This window comes from Mytilus californianus, unplaced genomic scaffold, assembly GCF_021869535.1.
Source record: "Mytilus californianus isolate M0D057914Y unplaced genomic scaffold, xbMytCali1.0.p SCAF_6, whole genome shotgun sequence".
NCBI lineage: Eukaryota > Metazoa > Mollusca > Bivalvia > Mytilida > Mytilidae > Mytilus > Mytilus californianus.
Window position 1 is genome coordinate 79,264,347 of NW_026262712.1, and position 21,732 is coordinate 79,286,078.

The window sequence follows — 21,732 nt, forward strand, 5'->3', positions numbered from 1 at the left end:
TCTTTAACTCTTTAACGAAAGGTCCTAGACCAATGGGGTCTTTTAAATTGATATTGTGGACCAATGACCTTTACAAAGGTCACATGGTCAAAAGTCAAGGTTATGTCCTAAATGGCGAATTTGTTGTTTTCTGTCATATATTTACAGTTGTATGTGTGTTTAAGAGCTTTTCAATGCATTCTACGCCTAATGTATTTTACATTACGAAAAGGAAAGACCTCTCAATTGTTCAAGAACAATTGACATTCTAATTATTATTATTATTCTTTCCGCCAAACTTTAACATGTTAAAATGATATTAGGTATCTAGTATCTGTTGACCAAAAGCTATCTTGTGGTGAGGGCACGACCGCGTAACATTTCTTTATAGCGGTTATCTCCCCTTACACCGAAACCCTTGTTTTCAGTCTAACTCCATAACAATAATAGGTAGAAAAAAAAACAAAGGATGGAATTTGTTCAGGAGCAGACCCTGGTTCTTTGTTACATTTGAATCGTAAAGATTCAACGATTCATTAGTAGGGTTATGCCCCTTTGAAAATTAACCAATGTCGGTTGGCCACTAAAACTCAGAAACCGTAAGTTGTAGCCACCTAGGATTTTCACCAATGATCATCAATTCACTTGACAATGAAAATTGACCTAAGGTCAAAGGTCAAGGTCATGACGTAGATTTTGACCTTAGCTTGTTATCGGATTTACTCAATAAACGTAAAAGATGGCTGATAAAATGTAACGGAGATAACGTGTGCCATGGCAAGACCTACATTTGTTATGTGGGTTCAAAATTATTGGACCAACTATTATGGACCTAGGGCACCAAAACTGTTTTTCGGGTCCGAAAAGATGATTTTTTGCATATAACTCAATAGAGGTTAGAGATAGAAAGAAACTTTGAAAATGCAAAAATGTTCAGAATAATAAGATCTATAAAAGCAGGTCAAAACCAGAGGTCAAGGTCCCTAGCAACGACATAAAACACCTTAGCAACCATATATTTTTGAACTTAGAAGGCTATGAATGATATAGATATGAAATTTTTAATACTGGAAATGACATTTTTGTCCCTAGCAACGACATAAAAGTCCTTCGCAATCACTTATTTTTTAAACTTGAATAGTATATGATATTTTTAATACTGGAAGTAATATTTTTATCCTTAGGAATGATTTTTATCCTTAGGAATGATTTTTGTCCTTAACAACCACTTGTTATGAACATAAATGTCCTTGGCAACCATATATTTTTGAACTAAGAAGGCTATCAATAAAAGAAAAAAAGAAAGACCTTTTAATTGTTCATGAACAATTGACTTTTTAGTTATCTCTTGTTTTTTTTTTTGTAACTGGATTTAAATGCTCTTTAACTTCGTATTTGATTTGACCTTATAGCTGTTTTCATTCGAGCGTCACTGATGACTCTGGTGTAGACAAAACGCAAGTCTTGCGTACAAAATAAAAATGCAAGGTATCTCTCATGAGTTTTACAGTTCTTTCGGTCGATGCCACTACTAGTGGACGTTTTTCCCGAGGTTTTGACAAGCCCAGTAGTCAGCATTTTTGTTTTGACATGAAATATAATCATAATGTGCATTTGTCTGTAAATTTATTATTGTATACAATGTTCAATTATTTGGATCGTCTATTATCAAAGATCTTCAATTTCGTATTTGATTCGGCCTTACAACTGTTTATATTCCAGCGGCACGAATGAGTCTGATGTAGACTTCAGTCCTGGTATTTTGAATGATTTTATTAAACCAATCTGATGACTTTTATATTCGTCTTTTGATACGTAAATTTGTGAACTATCGGAAATATATAAATCCGTATATGTTAAGGCAATGTATCATCTGCTTAGTAGTCATTGATTCGGTACAGGCAATGTTGACCTTAGATGGATTTGGTTATAATTGTTTGTCCCTTTTGGTCATAAAACCTTTCAGCTGTTTCGGGAATCAAACGTCCTTGTCTTTCAATATGTTTACTTTAAATGTTCTTGTTGAAGGTAAATCCAGAAAAAACGCTTCGGACGAATTAATTATATATAACCTTTCAGTGTTTTTTTCATTTGTGATTTATCTTAAAAAGGTTATTCGGAAGTGACGTATTCCGGCAGTTGTCAATTTTATCCAAAGTACAAAGATATAATATATTTTGGGAATCACCATTAAGTTACCAATCAAACGAAAGAAAAAATCACAGTGTAAATCGGAAGTAGCAAACTATCTCCTTTAATCCAAGCAAAAAAAAATGTAAATCATTAACTTTTGGGATCTGTGTAATGTAAGCTATCATATGACACCGGAAGTGACGTTTTCAAACCGGATGTAGAAAAATGTCCATTATTTCTAACCAAAGAAATATAGAAACTATATTTTTGGAATCAGTGTACTTTAAATTTAGTCGACAGTAATTCACCGGTGTTCAAATCTCGTAAAGCGATAAGAAAATAAAAGTATTAACAAAAATACTGAACTCCAAAGTTAATTCAAAAAGGGAAAGTCCATAAAAACTGACAAAATTAAACGTGAGACTTTATCAACCAACGAAACGAATGGAAAACAAATGTCATATTCGTGACTTGGAAGGCATTGTCCGATGAAAATTGTGAGTTAAACCTGATTCAATTGCGAGCTAAACTTCCCAGTTGTATGACAGTTGTTTAAAGTACCACATACATGAAGGTCACTTAAACAACTACATGTAAGAGAATCGCATCAACTCAAAAAGAAGCGAGACCGGAAGCGAGACCGGAAACAAGTATAAAGCAATATCCACAAGACCAGTTTATTTCAGCCTTGTTTTCAGATATTGACAACTCTTTGAGGGGGAATTTCATTCAAATTTTTTTTTTAAATCCTGCGCGGAACAATGTCATATAGAATTAAAGAGAGATTTATTTGAATTAATTGGTATTGCCGTAGTAGTATGTTTATATTATAATGTTTACCGTCAAAACAGGAAGATTGCAAAATATACCCTGCAATGAGATCTAGAGAATTTTCCAAATAAAAAAACTAATCATGGTGATGCTTATAGTTATCGTACTTCCCAGTCCCTATATTGCCCTACTCATTTGCTGCGTAATTATCTTATTGCGGTTTCTAGACGTGAACAGGACTTATTAGGGAGGTGCTTCTTGGGGAGGAGTTTTACACAGAAGAACTTATAAGGTTACTTTTTTTTAAAACACCAACCGTGAAATAACATTTATTTATTTTAGGGGACCAGCCCATATAGAGCTATACTCAATTAATCCTAACCATAAAATTAACCCGTATCCGTCCCTAAAGTTACAATATTTTTACTCCTTTAAATTTTACCATAACCAAAAATGAACACTCACCTAACCCTATCCCAACCCAAATCTTAAATTAACCTTAACTGAAACCTAACCCTGAATACAGGATACCCTTTAGCAAAACTAAGGCCTAACCGTATATGAGGAAGGGAAATATAACAAAAAATGTACAATTAACATATTATCTGGTTTTCTGTGTATTGATATGGTCAAATATCAGCCACTCAACACAAAGTAAATCCTAAAAGTATGTTGGAATCACATGTTTAATTATGGTGATAAAATATCAATGGGCAGAAAACCCGATAGTTTTATTCTTGCATACGCACTGATAAAAGGGTACAGTTGCAGATTAATAGAGCAATTTATACTCCCACATGATATCAAATATCAAAACAAGAAAAAGTTTCAATTTTGTAATGAAAGACAGGCGAAAGATACAAAAGGGATATTCCAATTCGTAAGTCTAAAACAGATTAACAATGCCATGACATTTTTTACTTAAAAGGTCGAAAAGATGTTAATACAGAGTAAATTATTATCGGTATGATCAGTGGAGTAGGATTTGCTTACCCTTTCGGAAAACCTCAGATCAACCCAGCTTTTGGTCTGGTTCGTGTTGCTCAATTTTAGTTTTTAATGTACCAGTAGTGTTTATTGAATTCTTTGTCTTATCGTCGTCATTCGTTTTATTTTTGCCATTGCGTTGTCAATTGTTCATCGAAATAGTATGCATTTTGAAGGTCCCCTTGGTATTACCCGTCTGTTTTTAAAATAACTTCATCGTCGAATATATTACAACTTGAAGTATTATTATGTCTGTCTATATTAAGGCTGTATTCTTCTGACGTTTCAGTCTCGTTGAAATCTCGTTCTGGAATTATTACCAAAACATGTGATACAAGTGGAAAATATCAATGAATTTGAAAAATATTATAATCAATCTTAACTCTGTTAAAAATTGTGTATTTACAATAAGTAGTTTTTGAGAAATAAAATTTTCAAATTTTATAACCAATCAAGTCAGTTTCATTAGCCAAAATGTTGAGAAAATGGGTGAGGGTACAAGAAATGATTTTACTAGATACATGTACATCCCATATCAATTTTTTTCTTTTCAAATTTCTTAGATATGTACCTTTTCAATCATTTATAAGAGAGAAGTTGAAATAATATGCATTTAGTTTTCAAAAAAGAGAAAAATCCCAAATTTACAAATTTGACAACATTGTAAATTTGACACGAAAAAGCAACAAAATTTTATAAAACCTTTTTATATTAACATATTAATTTAAATCTATTCAGATTGGTCCACTTCATCTTAAGTGAAAGTATGAAAAAGTTTAATCGTGAAACTGTGATTTTTTTCATGATAATAGTCCAAAAATGGGTAAAATTTGATGAAAAATAAGAAACCCATCAAAATTGGGTACTTTCAAATGGCTGTAGCAAAAAAAAAGTAGTACACCACCATATGATTTTTTCTTCGCCAATTTTTTTTTTATAGTCATATAAACCCCAAAATCTGGTTAAAAAAAAAAGTTAAATTTTAGAAATTTTTGGCTTCTCAGAGGTGTACATCCCTAAGTTAATCAAAATAACATTGTATAAACGTGTTGCGTTAACAATGCTTGTCCTGATTTAAACCCACCACTTGAACATAAAAATTTGAAAAGTTCAGTTAAATGTAGTATATAAGAAAGGTATGTCGGAAACAAAGCACGGGTTACTGTGAGACATAAAAAGAATAGATGTCAACTTTGCTTCAAAACTTAAGTTAGAGGTATGTTATAAATCATACCAGTAATGGAGTACTCACTACTGAGCTGATGAAACCCATGGGGACTAGCTGTCCACAAGCAGCGGTATCGACCATGTGTTAGACAATAAGAACAATAGTTTTAAATTTGGTGTGCTCAAAGCGCTCATTTGGATTATCCTTAATCAGAAACATTCACATCCAAACATTAAGGTAGCATATAGGTCCAATGGACTGGGTATTCTTATATTAATTGCTCTAAATTACCTTCATTGCTATACAATTATACACATGTTACTATAACAAACAATATACTTACATCTAAAAATTAAAGAATTTAAAAATATTTAAATACATAAGGACTTATATGATATAAAAAGGGGGGCACCTATAAAGTAAGGCAAATTCCAACAAAAATCAACTTTGTGTAATCATATATTTTTCAAAAATTAGGAGATATTGTATAATTGCCAATAAAACAACTATCCACCAGGATTAAAACGACGTGAATAGATGCTATTTATATAACAATAAAAATGGTGGTATGATTACCAATAAAAACAGCTCTCCAACAGAGGCCAAATGGCATAGAAATTTACAACTATAGGTAACCGTACTGTCATCGTATGGAGTTCCAAAATGCAAAAACCCATCAAGTCAGTTATAAGAGGTCCCAATATAAAAATTTTAAACAATTCAAACGTGAAAACAAACTTACTTATCCATAAAAATAGCTAACGAAAATCGTATGTTTCAAACATGAACCTACGACAACCAGTGAATGACAGGCTCTTGACATGATACAGCACATAAAACAACTTGGCAGGGTTATACATAATTGTGAGGGATCAAATTTTTCCTAATCTAGGACAATGGTGTAACATCACAGTTTAAGAACAAATTGAATGCATCAGTTGTCACCATAGACTGTGTCCTCAAATTGACAAACATGAAGATCATAAAGAGTATTTTCTAAAAAAAAAACACAATTCAAGTACTCACAATACGTTTTGTGTTGGTACCGCTCGACAAAGCAGCCAACAATGTGGTGGTGGTATGACGTAAATACTACACGGGAGTCCTTAAGAATGAAAGTATACATTCAACTACATTCAAGGTCGTACAATCCACAGAGGGTCATATAGTAAATAATCATGTCACTACCACAGCTCAGATTAAGGCCTCCTCTATACATTTGAAGGTCCCTACTATGTATTTGTTACCTAAGCTGCACAAAAAACCTGTAAAATATCGTTTCATCACGGCCTCGAGAAAGTGTTCTACTACTAATCTTTCTGTGCTATCAACGAGTTCCTTAACTACTATCAAAGAACTTATCATTATTTTTTGTAATAAAACATATGGACATAGTTGATTTAACCATTTTTGGAGTGTTTTAGATAAATTACGTGCTTTTGAAGTTTCTTTTGATTTGGTTGACAGTTTTGACTTTTCGACTCTTTATACTACACTTCCATGCAACACAGTTTATGTCCAAACTCAGTGAAGACCCGTCTGAATTCCATTTAATTGATAGATTCAACAACACTTACCTTATCTTAATAAAAATTTCTCGTTAAATAATCAAGCATTCTCTAAATATAAAGCCGAAATTTACCAGAAGGAACTTACTTAAAGTAAATCATATATTAAAAGCAATAACTGTCTTTTCGTAGATTAAGATATTTCAGTTTTACACCAGAAACTCTACACAAACATTTCCGACAAAAGGAATGATTTTCCTATACCTATTGTTAATTTTCCTCTTTTGGACGGTGATGTTCCTTTAGCACCGTCTTACGGTGTTTATATGTCCCAACTCGTTCACTATGCCCGTGTTTGTAGTGACATTTTGGATTTAAGTGAACGTAATATAAATAACTGGTAAATTATTAAGTCAGGGATTTCGTGACCACAAATTACTTACAACTCTTACTAAATTCTTCCATAGATACAAAAATTTGGTTTGCAAGTTTGGCTGTACCTATGGAAACCTTATTTCAAACGGATTAGCACATCCCTAATTTTACGGTGATGTTGTATACTTTGCCCGGATATTTAGATACTATCCGGGTAAAATTATCAATCCTTTAAATACAATTAATCTAATAGGTTACCAATTCATCACTGTAATTAGATCTTTAAATATTGTTTTTATTGGTATACATATTGATTATGTTATCAATAAATTAAAACCATACTAAATATTATTGCTATACACATATGTATTTTAACGGTACTACAATCTGTCGATACCTATATTTTGGCATTGCACAAAGTCATGTTTTTCTCTGACTGTTTATGTTGTCTTTACACTAAATCCATTGGATGTTGCATGTGAACTGATTGATATTTTAGTCCTAAATACATGATTTTTCTTATAAGTTGTTATTGGTTTTGAACTAGCTGTCAGTAACTGCGAGCACTTTCAGATCTGAACTTTGTGTATTTTTTGTTGTTTGGGATGTACAAATACCCTACCACATCCGGTTTGTGTTTTTGTTAAATGTTTTTCTGCTTTATTATATCGATCTGATGAGTTTAGCCCTTTTCAACTGATTTTTATAGTTTGTTCTTATGTTGTGCTGTAACACCATTGTTGGGTTAGGCGGCGGGTTTGATCGCTCACAAACATGTTTAACCCTGTCATATTCTTTTTGTGCCAGTTCAAAGTCCTATAGTTCAGTGGTTGTCGTTGGTTCATGAATGCCATATTTGTTTTTCGTAAATTGTTTTGTTATAAATTAGGCCGTTAGTTTTCTCGCTTGAATTATTTCATATTTTCATGTTGGGGCCTTTTATAGTCGACTATACGGTATGATTTTTCTCATTGTTGAAGGCTGTTCGTCTGCCTATAACTACTTACATGCACTTCATTTGAACTTAGGTGGATAGTTATCTCTTTGGCAATCATACCACATCTCATTTTTTTATAACATAAGAAAAAGAAACAAATTAGCGATATAAGAGTACTAACAGTTACTGAAAGGTAGCTTAAAGAAAATGGCTACTAATACATAAATCATGTTCTCCTAGATAAAGTAGCAATCAGTACGCATCCAAATCCAACATATTCAGTGTAAAGACGTCGTAAACGGCCCGGGAAACGCATGTCCTTGTGCAATATAAAATATAAGTAAACATTATCGACAGGATGTACGATCACGAGTACTCATAACCATGATAACTGTACATATATAGCAATATATATTTAGTTATGGTTGAATTTTTCAAAAACAAAATCAATGTAAGTACCGATAAGAACAATACGTTAAGATCTTACTACGTTGTTATACTGATTACCATTGAGAATAAGATTATTCAAAGACTCAATGAGTTAACATGGATCGTTTTTAAATTGACGGGTCCTTTAAACAACATCACCGTAAGATGAGAATGTGATATCCCTTTTTTTCATAAGAAATATAGAGGTACAGCAGATATTCAAACGAAATCTTTGCATCAATGAAATAATTAATTTTTAAAAGTTTATTTTACTTGTGATAAAGAAATCCTTGACTTCATAATTTACCAGTTGTGCATAGAGAACGTTCATTGAAATTTTAGTAGCAACTTCCGAGACCGGCATAGCGAACAAACTGTTAAATATAAAATGAGGCCAAAAGATTATCACCATCCAAAAAATGCCAACTTAACCAATGAAACAAAAAACGTCGTTTTACGTAAATTTTTGTGTAGAGGTTCCCGTGTGTATCTGAATTATCAAAATCTAGAAAAATACAATAATTGCAGTCTGGATTCGATTTTTAAAAATAAGTTCCCTTGGGTAAATTCTTTAATGACTAAATCAGTTCAATTCTTGCACATCAACTGATTGAATCGACTGAAGTAGACACTTAAGTGTTTAAAAAGTGTCCAAAATCTTTCATCAGATGAACTTGAATTTTGAGGCCAAAATCGACCCTTACCGGACCTACTCCTTTAAAAAGTTTTGATTGTTCAAGGTAAATATATCATCAAGGTAACGGTAAATGTTTTCAAATTGATCATATTAATTTACTTCAACGGATCTTTGCTGAGTTTCGCCATACACTGTGTAATTTTGCGTCTGTTCAGCAGTGTTCTGGCACTAATGTTTTTCCTCAAAAATAACTATGAATGTTTATTAAAATAATTGTTGTGATATTTCTGTAAGTTAGTATGTTGTGTAATTTGAATCAAATGGAATATACCGAAACCGGACTTACCATATTTGTCTGTCAGTGTTTCCAAGTATATTCTGTAATATATTATGATGTAATGATATTGCTTTATATATGAAATTGCTTCACAAAAATTAATTTATTTCTATTACTATTAAGAACATATGACCGACACTAGAATTTATGTTATTGAATGAATTAAATTATAGTACAATGCAGATGTTAATCTGCTCAATCAAAAATAACTTAATACTATACATGTATAAACCGTCTAAGTATATGCTTAGGAGATCATTTCTGCAAAACAAGAAAATTTACACAAAAGTTTATGAAAATTCAGTCAAAATAAATTTGAGTTAATATAACACAAAGATCAACAGATGCTGGCTACGTTTTAAACTTAGTTAAATGTATATATTTGTAGACTTTTGTCACGTTGACAGGTTGATTTTCCTTTTGTCTTTTGAAAGCAAATCTCAGATAATTTGTGTAGCGGTTCTCTTTTCATTAGGCATGATTTCTTTTTCATAAATTAAAGATGATTGAAAAGGAATATCACTGAAACCTATGATAAATCAGACATGAATTTGGTTTAAAAAAAAGAAAAAAAAAAGAAATTAAAAACCAATTGTTCAGAGATCAATTGAAGGTCTTTCAACAGCAAATTTAAAATGTATTGAAAGAAGCTAGTTCTTGTTTACTCAAAGTTAAAATTGGCATCTAATCCGTTTCTTCATACTGATGCGATAAATAAGACTTATATACTTCTGAGTGACAAAAGGGAGATAATAAGCTACTTCCGGTAAAGTAAATGTCACTTCCGGTCTCATATGATAGTTTCTTTCATACTGATTCCAAAAATATAGTTTCTATATACTTTTGCCTGTAAACCAGGAGATAATTGGCCACTTCCGGTTTATCGAAAGTCAATTCTAGTCTTTAGTGATAAGTTAATGTATAAAAATTACAAAATATATGGATTCCGAGTACTTTTCCATGAAGAAAGTGCAAAAATGGATATTTCCGGTTGTCTGAGGGTCACTCCAAGTTGTAATTTTTCAAGGTCATATGTCACCCAACCTTTTGTAAATAGTCATATGGCTTTATAATGAGCCAAGTTGAAGTAATAATCAATTAACCTTATAATTAGACATTTCAGGGGCACTAACTCCTATAAGATGCCATAAGATTGTTTCAAACCAAATGTAACATATCTTCATTACAATAAAGCAAACATTTTGCACTTGTTTATCCATATATATCTTTAAAAGTGTTGGAGAAAATTCAAAAACAAGGAAAAGTCAAAATTGAGAACTTGACCTTGACCTTTGACCTTGACCTCATTTTCTAAGTTAGGACCTAGGGACCTCAAATAAAAAGATTCCATGGTTATACGGTTAACGGTTTATGAGTTAAAAAAACGTACCGACAAATTTATTTGGTAAAGGTAGATAACTCCTATAAAATTTCATCGAATCGCTTCCTGAGGATGTAACAAACAATTTAGAAAAAGAATTTTGTCGATATCTTTTTTTTTGTTACGAAGGAGATGCACACACTTGATAAACAGTGAATAGTGAGATAACTTTTACAAAGAAAATTGTTCGGCTTAGAATGTGTGAAAATAAAAATCGCATAAACTGTATGATACTATATAAGAAATATCTTAGCGAAACAAACATTTTACGTGAGAACAAAATTTGGCGGAAGAAAAAAATATTGATAATAATCAGAACAAATACAATAGGTCTTTCCACAGGAAAGTGGAAAGACCTAATAAATGTTTATTTACTTCAAATTCACATTAATATTAGTGTCAAATTCCTGATTTCCCTCACGGATATTTCACAATTCCTAATTTGAAGAAACATCACCGCAACAATTTTTACATGCATTTCTTCGCATTGTTTCACCTGTTTTTGTTTTCCCTAACTATGTCACTGCGGTGCCGAGTTACTTCGGATTAAGTTTCTTTATTAACACCACAATCACATAAACGATTTTCTATTGTTGCATCTATGCACATTTTTCGACAGTTAAATATGGTGTATTTATTTCCATTGGTTGCGTCGGAACTTTTACACAGACTTACTTTCGACGTCATATTGTTTGAAACGACGTTAATAAATTGAATCAAACACATCAAGATCTCTTGCAGTTTTCAATTGAAACTAAGAAAACATTTTTTTCAAAGCAAAACGTACACAGTATTCGCTCGGATAAATCGAATATCAGATATTCACCATAAGCCGAAACCGAAACCGTAACCGAAACTAAGATTGACACCGAAACCGAAACCATGGATAGTTGAGTGAGCTTAAATTCTCATGTGAAAATGTGACAATGTGACAATAAAGAGTAAATGGTAATGTCTCTTCTAGATATTAGGCCTGCATCAATCTTAGAAGTCATCGCGTCATTATTGTCACATAGAAAGCCAGATTTCAGATGACTGATTTTCATTAAGGTATCTCATGACCAGAATAAATGTAATGTATGTAATAATTTCCAATATAACAAAAAGCCAGGTTTTCTGTATTTTCTATTAAGGGAGAAATCAAAAGGATCTAACTGTTCATTCAAACTCTTGACAATCCTCTTTTTATATTGTATCGTTCTTCAGCAGAGGGCAATGTAATTACCGATTAAAAAAACCTGATGAATATTTTAATAGGTGGATAGCTTTATAATCGGGAAAAGGACAATTCTTTTCCATTCATTTCGTTGGTTGATATCGTCGAGCGTTTGATTTTGTCAGGTTTTATGAACTTCCCCCTTTTTTACTTTACCTTGGAGTTCGGTATTTTTGTTAATACTTTTCTATACACTAAAGGTTGGTTAACATCAGACAACAAAGGCATTTGTTGAATCGTAAAGTAACATCTTAACAATGTTAAGGATATCCGAAGATTACTCTGTCTGCTGCTTTATGCATTAGACTTGTCCTCTTTAGCGCTCTCATGAGGATGCATTATATTTTATTAAAGCTATCAATTACTTTGCTGGTATTTGTTAAATTTGTTTGCCTTAAACTCATCGGAAACATCATTCTCTTTTTAGATTTGGTTGTATTATTGTGGGTCCAAATTGGTGATAAAGCCCATCACCTGTGTTACCGCATGCATTTAGGTACTTATAATCCTTGGCTTTCACTATTTTAGTATGAGCGTTCCTAATGCAGGTACATCAAGATAAGCGCTATAAACGCAATAAATTTATAAAGTGCTGTTATTTTTCCTTGATTAGGTAGTAATCGGTTTAAATGGTCTGACTAGATCATATGAAAGAATATATATTGCCTAAATAAAACATTAGTCAGTGCCTTCCAATTTTCGTCTTTTTTGCTTAACCTTTGTAGTAGCTAAACTATTTTATGTGGACATAAGAGTTTTATCATTTTTACTTTTTTATATTCCTGTTTGCTGGCTCATATTCTGGACGCCATTGTTTGCTCCTTTCAATTGGTAAAACATATAACAAAAAACAAATCATGAAACTTCGAAATGGAAAAATACTTAATACTAAACTCGTTCAAAGGGTATCTACACGTCTCAATCTTCAAAATCGATTATCTAAAAATACTACAATCGCTAACATTTTTAATAACAAAAATCGTGTTTTCCCCTCTATCTATAAGTGTCATGCCAAACAATGACTTACATGTCCCCGTTTTTCCACTAACAATACAGTAAGGTCCACGTTTAATGGTCGCACATTTTCCCTAAATTTTGAAACTGATATCACTTGAAAAACTAACAGTATTATATATTTACTCACATGAAACAAACCGGGATGCGGTATTCAGTACGTAGGTGAAACTGAACGATATTTATCAAAACGCACGCAAGAACACCTTTATCGTTTTAAATGACCCCATAAATTCAAAAGTATCATTTATCAACACCTTAAGAAGCACAATCATCCTTTTAAATATTTAACAGTTCAACCTTTAGAAGTAGTTAATAAGCAGCCTGGGGAATCTCATTCAAAATTTGTACGATCACGAAAAATAATTGAATTAAATTGGATTAAAGAATTACAGACAGTCTATCTTCTCGGTCTTAACGACAATATCATGGGAATTGGTAATATATTTAGAACAGGTTCTGTTAACATTTTGGATATAGTTTCTAAAACAGTACGTAAAAACCGTTCTCATAGGCGTAGAATAAATCACAATCAAAGAAAATTTCGTAATAACAATACAAATATTTCGGACCTAATTTCTTTTTCAAAAAACAACGGTAGGCACTATTTATCAACCAAGCTCTGTTCTTTGCCTGTTAATGAATTACATCAAATTTCGGAGGAATGCAACACAATTCCATATTGCAGTCCTAAGTATGAAATCGTCCAAATCATAATTGCATATTGTTATTCTAAATTGTTTCCCAAAATTGATCGCCCTTAAGATCACAAAAAATATTTTATTAAAATTAAATATGTCAATAAAGGTTTTGATTTTGTAAATATTGCCGGTATTTTTAATGATCATTCTGTTAAAGAACAAATTCCAGGCTATTTTGATAATACTGAACTCCCTCTTTTTTTGTTATGTTTACAAAAAATCTACCCGGAAATATGTGTTTAATTACAGCGAAGTGTGTAAAGATGTTAATATCAGTGACAATAAACCTACCTCATGAAATTGCAGTAAATCCGAATACATTTATGGCCCCAGCTCCCATGTTATAACAGGAGACCTTAACATCATTCGTGACCGAGAGTAGAAATCATTCCTCAGTAAAGGACCTAAATATCTTCCCCCGTCAATTATTAATTGGAATGAGTGTCAAAATATCATCCACGACTCACTCCGTACTTACTGCTCTAAATGGATAACACGAGAAAAAGCTGACAAGAAATCATTAGATTCTTTTTTTTTATTCGGTAATGAACATAGTTGATATACGTATTCAACATTTTAAAGATCATTTCACTCCTAACAACAACCATAATAGCCCAATTTCCCGTATCAAACATAAGCTAAAAGAACTCGCCATGAAATATATTTTTGTGCCGGCTGATAAGGCTGCTAACAATATCATTATTGTTTGACGTAAATTTTACATTGATGTTCTACAAAAGGAAATCACGAATTCACCAACATTCCAACTGACTCCATTTTCGGAAAATGACATCTGTAACAAACATAAACTTTTAGCTACCTCTTTACAAGCAGAACCAAATACAATGAAAGTTCCAACTATGTACTGGCTTCCGAAGCTGCATAAAACTCCATACAACTATAGATTTATTTCGTCTTCAAGCCATTGTTCCACAACTAAACTGTCTATTCTACTTACTAGTACACTTGGTACAATCAAAAACCTGGTAATAAATTGTTCAAATGAGGCCTAGATCTTGATATCTTTATCTTAAACGGGAAGCTTAATACCAAAATTTATGATAAAAGAGATGATTTTTCATTTCCTATTGTTAAATATCCATTTTTAGATGGTAACGTTCCCTTGTCGTCATCTTATGGTGTATATATATCCCAACTTGTTCGATTCGCTCGTGTATGTAACAACGTATTTGATTTCAACGAAAGAAATCTATGTATTACTGAAAAATTATTACACCAGGGTTTTCGATATCACAAACTAGTCAAAACATTTACTAAATTTTATCATCGGTACAAGGACATCATTTGTAAATATAAATCAACATGCAGACATCTTATACGTTAAGGTATTTCACATCCAATATTTTATGGTAATATTCTTTAGAAAGCACGAAAATGTCGGCATTCACCTCAAAAGCTAACCAAACCTTTAAACAGACTTATTCGGAAAGGATATAGTTACGATACTGTTGTGAAGTCATTAAGGATTGCATATTTTGGTATTAATATTGATTCACTCATAGGGTCTTTGCATCGGAAATAAACACAGTTATTCTAAAACCGGTTGTTGGCATGATAGGGTTATGTTCTTCTCATATATTTTATGTTGGTATGATACTAAACCCCTAACGGGAGGGATTGTACTTGATTTTCATATGATGAAGACATAATCTTTCAATCAGTTTAATTGAGGTCTGGAGCTGGCATGTCAGTAACTGCTAGTAGTCCTTTGTGCATTTATGTATCATTGTCATTTTGCATAGTTTCTTTTGTTACCTATTCTGACATCGGACTCGGACTTCTTTTAAACTGAGTTTTACTGTGCGTATTGCTATGTGTTTCTTTATTCTACATTGGCTAGAGGTTTGTGGGGAGGTTTGAGATCTCACAAACATGTTTAACCCCTCCACATTTTTGCGCCTGTCCCAAGTCAGGAGCTTCTGGCCTTTGTTAGTCTAGCATGTTTTTAATTTTAGTTCATTTGTATGTTTTGGAGTTTAGTGTGACGTCCATTTTCACTGAACTAGCACACAATTTTATTTAGAGGCCAGCTGAAGACCACCTCCGGGTGCGGAATTTTCTCGCTGCATTGAAGACCCATTGGTGGCCTTCGACTGTTGTCTGCTCTTTGGTCGGATTGTTGTCTCTTTGACATACTCCCCATTTCCATTCTCAATGTTATCATGACATATGTTGATTCAAACTCAGCGTATGTATGTATAAAATTGAGAATGGAAATGGGGAATGTGTCAAAGAGACAACGACCCGACCATAGAGCCGACAACAGCCGAAGGCCACCAATGGGTCTTCAATGCAGCGAGAAACTCCCGCACCCGGAGGCGTCCTTCAGCTGGCCCTGTATGTAAAACATTCAATTAGACGAATACAAAAGTTAACTATATGCAGCACAGTCCCTTCGACGAAACATGCTTAATGTAATGATAAATGTATATAATATTAAAAGTCATATCGACAAATTGTATATCACTTGTACTAGTGTATTCAGTAGAGGTTGAATTAATCTTCACTATTCAAATAAATTATGTGAATTGATGTGTCAAGTAGTCATTCATATTATACTTTGAGATCTAGAACAATATAAATAAATAGACTGATTCAGTTCACACTCATATTAATAGAGAATGATTTCAACCTACCTAACTGTTCTTTATTTTGGTTTTGGTATCGGTTTTGGTTTCATTTTCAGTTTTGGCTTACGGTGAAGATGCTTAATAGGAATACAGGTATTTTTGAACTCGACGAAATGCTCCATATATTGCAGTATCAATATGCAAAAACCCTCATTATCAGTATTTTGTAATTTTGTCTATCACGGTATTATCCATTGATTAACAAAAAGCTTAGAAACGAGTTTTCAAAATACTCATGATTAGATGTCTGTTCTTAAATAGTTGTCCTATTGATTTGTAATTCAAATTATCGCTTACGCGTGTTTTAGATGATATCAAACAAAACAAATATCGTAAAGAGCTTTCACGTAACCATGTGTCTCAATTGCAATGGTTATTGTCAGTATAAAAGTTTTATGTTGTCCACCGAAAGGTAAAGTCTATTTATCAGTTAGACACATTTCAAACACGCGAAAGACGGGAACGTATAAAATACGCAACAAGTTTCTTCAAGTGCTATTTCTTGACCATGAAAAATCTTCTATCAAAATTCGAGATAATTCCGTGACGTGTTTACAAAGTTACTGATGTCTAAAACTTTAACATCAAACTGTATCTTAAACTGCATCAAAATTTCGTCCATTATTGTTCATGTTGTTAACTATACCCGCAGACTGAATTTAAAAGTTGACGCCGACGACATGGAAAAAAAGATGATTGATCGCTTTTTTTCGCTTTGTCTCAGGCGGATAAAATGAAAAAATATAAACTGGTTCACTCTGGTCGTTGATACATAAATGAGGGTAGTTCGATAAATCTTAAGTCATTGAAATAATGTAATCACTTTTTAGTATACCTGTAACTGAGGCATGACATTGATATTCAAATGTTATACGTGTATACGTGTACACACAAAAGAGATCTGAATACTTACCAATATCTAATGTATTCCTTGTAAAGATGAGCTATGTCTAATCCTTGTATTCATATACCACTTTTTCGTTTTTCCAGCCCAGAATGAACATACGGATTTCGTGCTATTAAAATTTTGTGTTATAAAATTTCGAAATAAATTTAAATTAAGGGATGTACTAACCTCATGCATAGCTCTATTCCTTCTGTGGGCTTACCTTTAATTTTAGTCTGTTGGTTTATTAAGCTCTAAAGTTTGTATTAGTTTTTCTTATATTCAAATATTTTGGCCTGGAGCATTACTGAAGAGACAGTAATTGTCGATGTGCGCATCTAGTTCAATAAAATTGGTACGGTTAATGTTATAACGTTCGTATTGGTAACTCTTTGATATATCACATGAATATCGTGAACAAGTCTCTGCGTTCTATCGAGTAAGGTTATTATTAATTTTTAATCCGAACATTGCGATGTTCTTTCTTATTCTGCATAGCAGAGTGCAACACAAAAATAAACACTATTGAGTAAAAATTTCTGTCACCCAAATACCTATCTGTGACTTTACAACATGGAAGACTCCATTGATTGTATTTCCTTTTGTATTGCAAACTGACAGAAATTTAAATTTTCAATTTTAAGTGAATATCTGACTACAAGTGCAGAAAAACTATACGGCTGGTTGTTACTATCCCGTTTCTTCTGTTACTTCTGACTTTTACTACATTTTTGATTGGAAAGTAATACATTGTGCCTTTAAATGACGATTGCATAATTTAAAAGATTGAACACAAATTAAATGTACATACCGGTTTATGTACTACGATGTTCTTTGATAAATCAGACATGTTGAGTTAACACTAGCGCTTCTCAATTTTATAAGCTATGTTCGAGTACAATCATTGCTTATTTCTTTGATTCATAGTAAAGTAGGATGGGAGGGGGACTTCTTAAAGTGATAAGCAAATAAATTACCTTTAATCTATATTTGCTATTATAATAGTTTAATAGTCTAGAAATTAGTTTATGTCCTCTTTCGTAGTAATTTCAAATTTTAATAGCTATCATGAAGAGAAAAGGGGAAATCCTTCGTATACTAGTTTGATTAAGACAATTCGAAATATATCAGCTTAACTTTAGCGCTAATCAAACACATGAAAGGTTTTATATGGAAACATTTTATGGTTGCATTACTCTTGCAGTCAGTAACTTCGTAGACACTTTATTTAATTTCAGCATTTTGGGACATAGTTAGCTTTTTCATAAATATAATTATATTTATAAAACCAGGTAATTAGGTCACAAGGTGTACGATAAAGTGCCTATGAACTTTATTCATACAAAATGTCCGTGCAACATCCGTTAATGTACTGTTTTCTATAGCTCTGCTGAGGGCAAAGTCGTGCAATTTATGTTTAGAATGCATAAAAAGTAAACAAAATCGTCTTATCTTTTGCTTGCAGGTTTTTTCTTAGTGGCAGACCCTTGACATCAATGCCCACAGACATAATGTTAGTAAGTTACGACAGTACCAAAGCACTGTTCCGATCACCTGGTTTGGAAAAAAAATATGAAACGGATTCCCAACGGATATTCCGGGATACACTTCATGAGGCTTGCTGTAAAACAAAGTACAGAGAGTTTAAAGCAACAAGGGATAGCTACCCTTTCAACAAACCTTAAGCTTGTCTGGCTACTATAGGTTATTACGCGATTCCCTCAGTTTCTATTTATTATCTTGATGTATATCTCTAGATCCAGTTAAAAAAACGTTGAAAACTCGGTTTATGTAACAAATATACAGTTATATTTGTCAGCTTCTGCTCGGTTAATGATTTTTGAATATCCTCTTTGTCTCTTCTTCATTTTGGGCCATTGGTTCTAAATTGTATAGTTAAAACCCTTCTATCTTTGCAGACGCCAGCATTATTTGATTTCAGTTATGGAATAAATATGTCACACCTGATTTTACCGCAATGGATAAGTCTAAAAATTGACAAATTGACTGAAGATGACTTCTTAGTTTTCAGATGATGTTAAGATCAAAATGGCCGTTTAAAACTTAAATGCATTTACTAGTGCTCTTGGCTATAACTGTGACATTACCAAATGCGAATTATCACGATATTTTCTGATCTCATAATTATCACGGCAGGTGCTACTTGTTGATCAGCGAAAGTTTACGCACTGGAGCATTTAAGTGTACACTGGTCACTATTTCATTTGCATTTGGTATTATTCTGTTTTTCTCGTCGGTTTATGGTTGTATTGTTTTCCTTTTGTCTTATAACCCTTTCTGGAAAACAAGTGCGTATCTCTACAAATCAGAAGGTTTAGGGTATACATTCATGAAACATCAGCCTACCAAATCAAACAATTTAATTTAATTTCAATAACTAGCACAGTGTCTATTATATATGAGAAGCTCAAATACTCTTAAGTTTAGTAAAGTTGAAATTAAATTCCACAAATATGCTATCAATACAAAATGTCTTTGAAGACAACTGTACATTCGTGTTTCACTTAAGACAGTTCCTGACGAGGTTCTGGCTGGGGTCACGTAAAATGTAGGGTTACACTTATTCTTATGAACTAAAAATGCATGTCTTTTTTGTATTTGATCATTGAACTATACTGAATATTCGAACGAGTGATAAAAGCTTCAGCAACAAGTTAAATGTTGTTTTTTTTTAAGCATAATTTTTCTTTCTAATCAGAATTTGTTTTTCCAGAAACAAAACCTCATCTTCACTGACAAGGAGTCTCCTTTTTTAAACAAAAGCCGCTACAAATAAGAATGGCAAAAGTTATTTTGCAATTTTAAAATGTAGAGCGAAGATAGATGCACATTAAACATTACATAGCAAACAGTTTTTATCAGCTCTAATACATAGATATTCCGAATTTCATACACAGTTATGCATACATTTACTCTGTTGGTTTGTTACTGAAGCATTTTACTAATAACGATGTTTAATCATTTGTTAAAACACATAATTATTTGTTCGTTTGTATGTTCGTAATCTGCTTAAAATATGCAAAATTAATGCATGTAGTTGTTGTTCTTACATGAATGAGTTAAACCAATTTTACATGTCTGTTGAAGTAAACAACTTTGAGTATTGGTCTTTTGGATGAATGGGTGTATTTGTTTATGGCTAATACAACAATATATTTCATATTTTTGCTTTAAAATACATGTGTACTAAGGCATTTACATAATACAAGTACATTGAGTATACGTTTGTCTTTTGGAATAATTTAAATTGCAATGTTAAAACACTTTATTTTTGTTATCTGTAGGTAGCCATATAACGTGTTACAGTATTATAACGACTTACACAACAAAGGACTAGGCGGTTCACACGTGAGGATAAAACTGTTGTCGTATGTGAGAGTAACCGAGAGAGAAAATTAGTTCAGTGCAGGAAATGCGTCTATCACAAATTGTGATAACATTGGCTTTGCATATCTGATTGACCTGAATTTCGTAGTAGACAATCGAGCTAATGGTGGGACTTAAAAATGATATTCCTGTGTAATTCAAAAGGAGATATAAGCTGGATTGTGCACAAATCTTATTTACCCTCTTTCGGTTGAAAAGTCATATACAATTTTTGATACTAACTTTATCTGAAACAACAGACACTGTCGTTTTAAAACTATATGAACAATACAGCATTCAAACAACATAATATAATCTTTGGTTGTAAATTGACATCCGTTATTATAACATTAGAAAGGTTGAGCAAACCTGCAAGTACATGGCCATGGACGCATACGTGTAAAATAAGAGTAAATGTACCAATAAATGTTTTATGAACCTTCCCAGCTTCCTAAGGAAGGTAGTATAAATTGATTGAGCAGTCCATCTGTTCTTTTTTCGTTCGTTCTTCTGTCCCCTGTTGTATCTACAATTGCTACTGAACCGTTGGCGGAATTTTGTAAAACTTCTACTGAATATTACCCTACTGATGTACTTTTGCACATTCTTTTCCATTTCATCATCAGATAGACTTTTGTTTACTTTGGGATGACATAGACATGGACTTATTATATCAAACTTCTATAGTTTAAATTCGAATCCGCTTCACCTCTTAAACCCATATCATAGATTAGTCAATCTCTGTCATAATATTTAACATATACAGCTATTAAACACCTAATATTTTTATAACGAATTTGGTATTCCCTTTATGTAAGCATTGACCTTTGTAGTGCTTTATTTGACGGGTACTAGTTTTGTAGCCTTAATTTTTCTTAACGTCCTACTACTTTATTTAGATTTTCACACCATCATAATCATATATTACCTTTGTGCAGCTTTTGTAATATCATCATCATTTTCTCGGTGTCCTTAAGGGAATCACAGGCACACTAAAACACAAATAAATATCTCCTTCTCCTACATGTTTACTCCTTCATATGATGAAGACATAATCTTTCAATCAATTTAATTGAGGTCTGGAGCTGGCATGTCTGTAACTGCTAGTAGTCCTTTGTTAATGTATGTATCATTGTCATTTTGATTAGTTTCTTCTGTTACCTATTTTGACATCGGATTCGGAATTCTGTTAAACTGAGTTTTACTGTGCGTATTGCTGTGTGCTTGTTTTTTCT

General features: G+C 32.5%; 1 protein-coding gene across 2 annotated transcripts in view; it reads right to left on the reverse strand.

Annotated features, from left to right (window-relative positions):
• The window catches only part of LOC127706372 (uncharacterized), a 91,342-nt gene that overhangs the window by 11,315 nt on the left and 58,295 nt on the right, over positions 1–21,732 (reverse strand). The window contains exon 1 of one of the 2 annotated variants that reach the window (XM_052210949.1): positions 9,271–9,389. The exons of the other annotated variant lie outside the window; for it this stretch is intronic. Within the exon in view, the coding sequence (XP_052066909.1) occupies positions 9,271–9,273 (3 nt within the window). The 5' untranslated portion in view covers positions 9,274–9,389. Of the gene's footprint in view, positions 1–9,270; positions 9,390–21,732 lie in introns of those variants that run through there. 2 annotated transcript variants of the gene reach the window in all.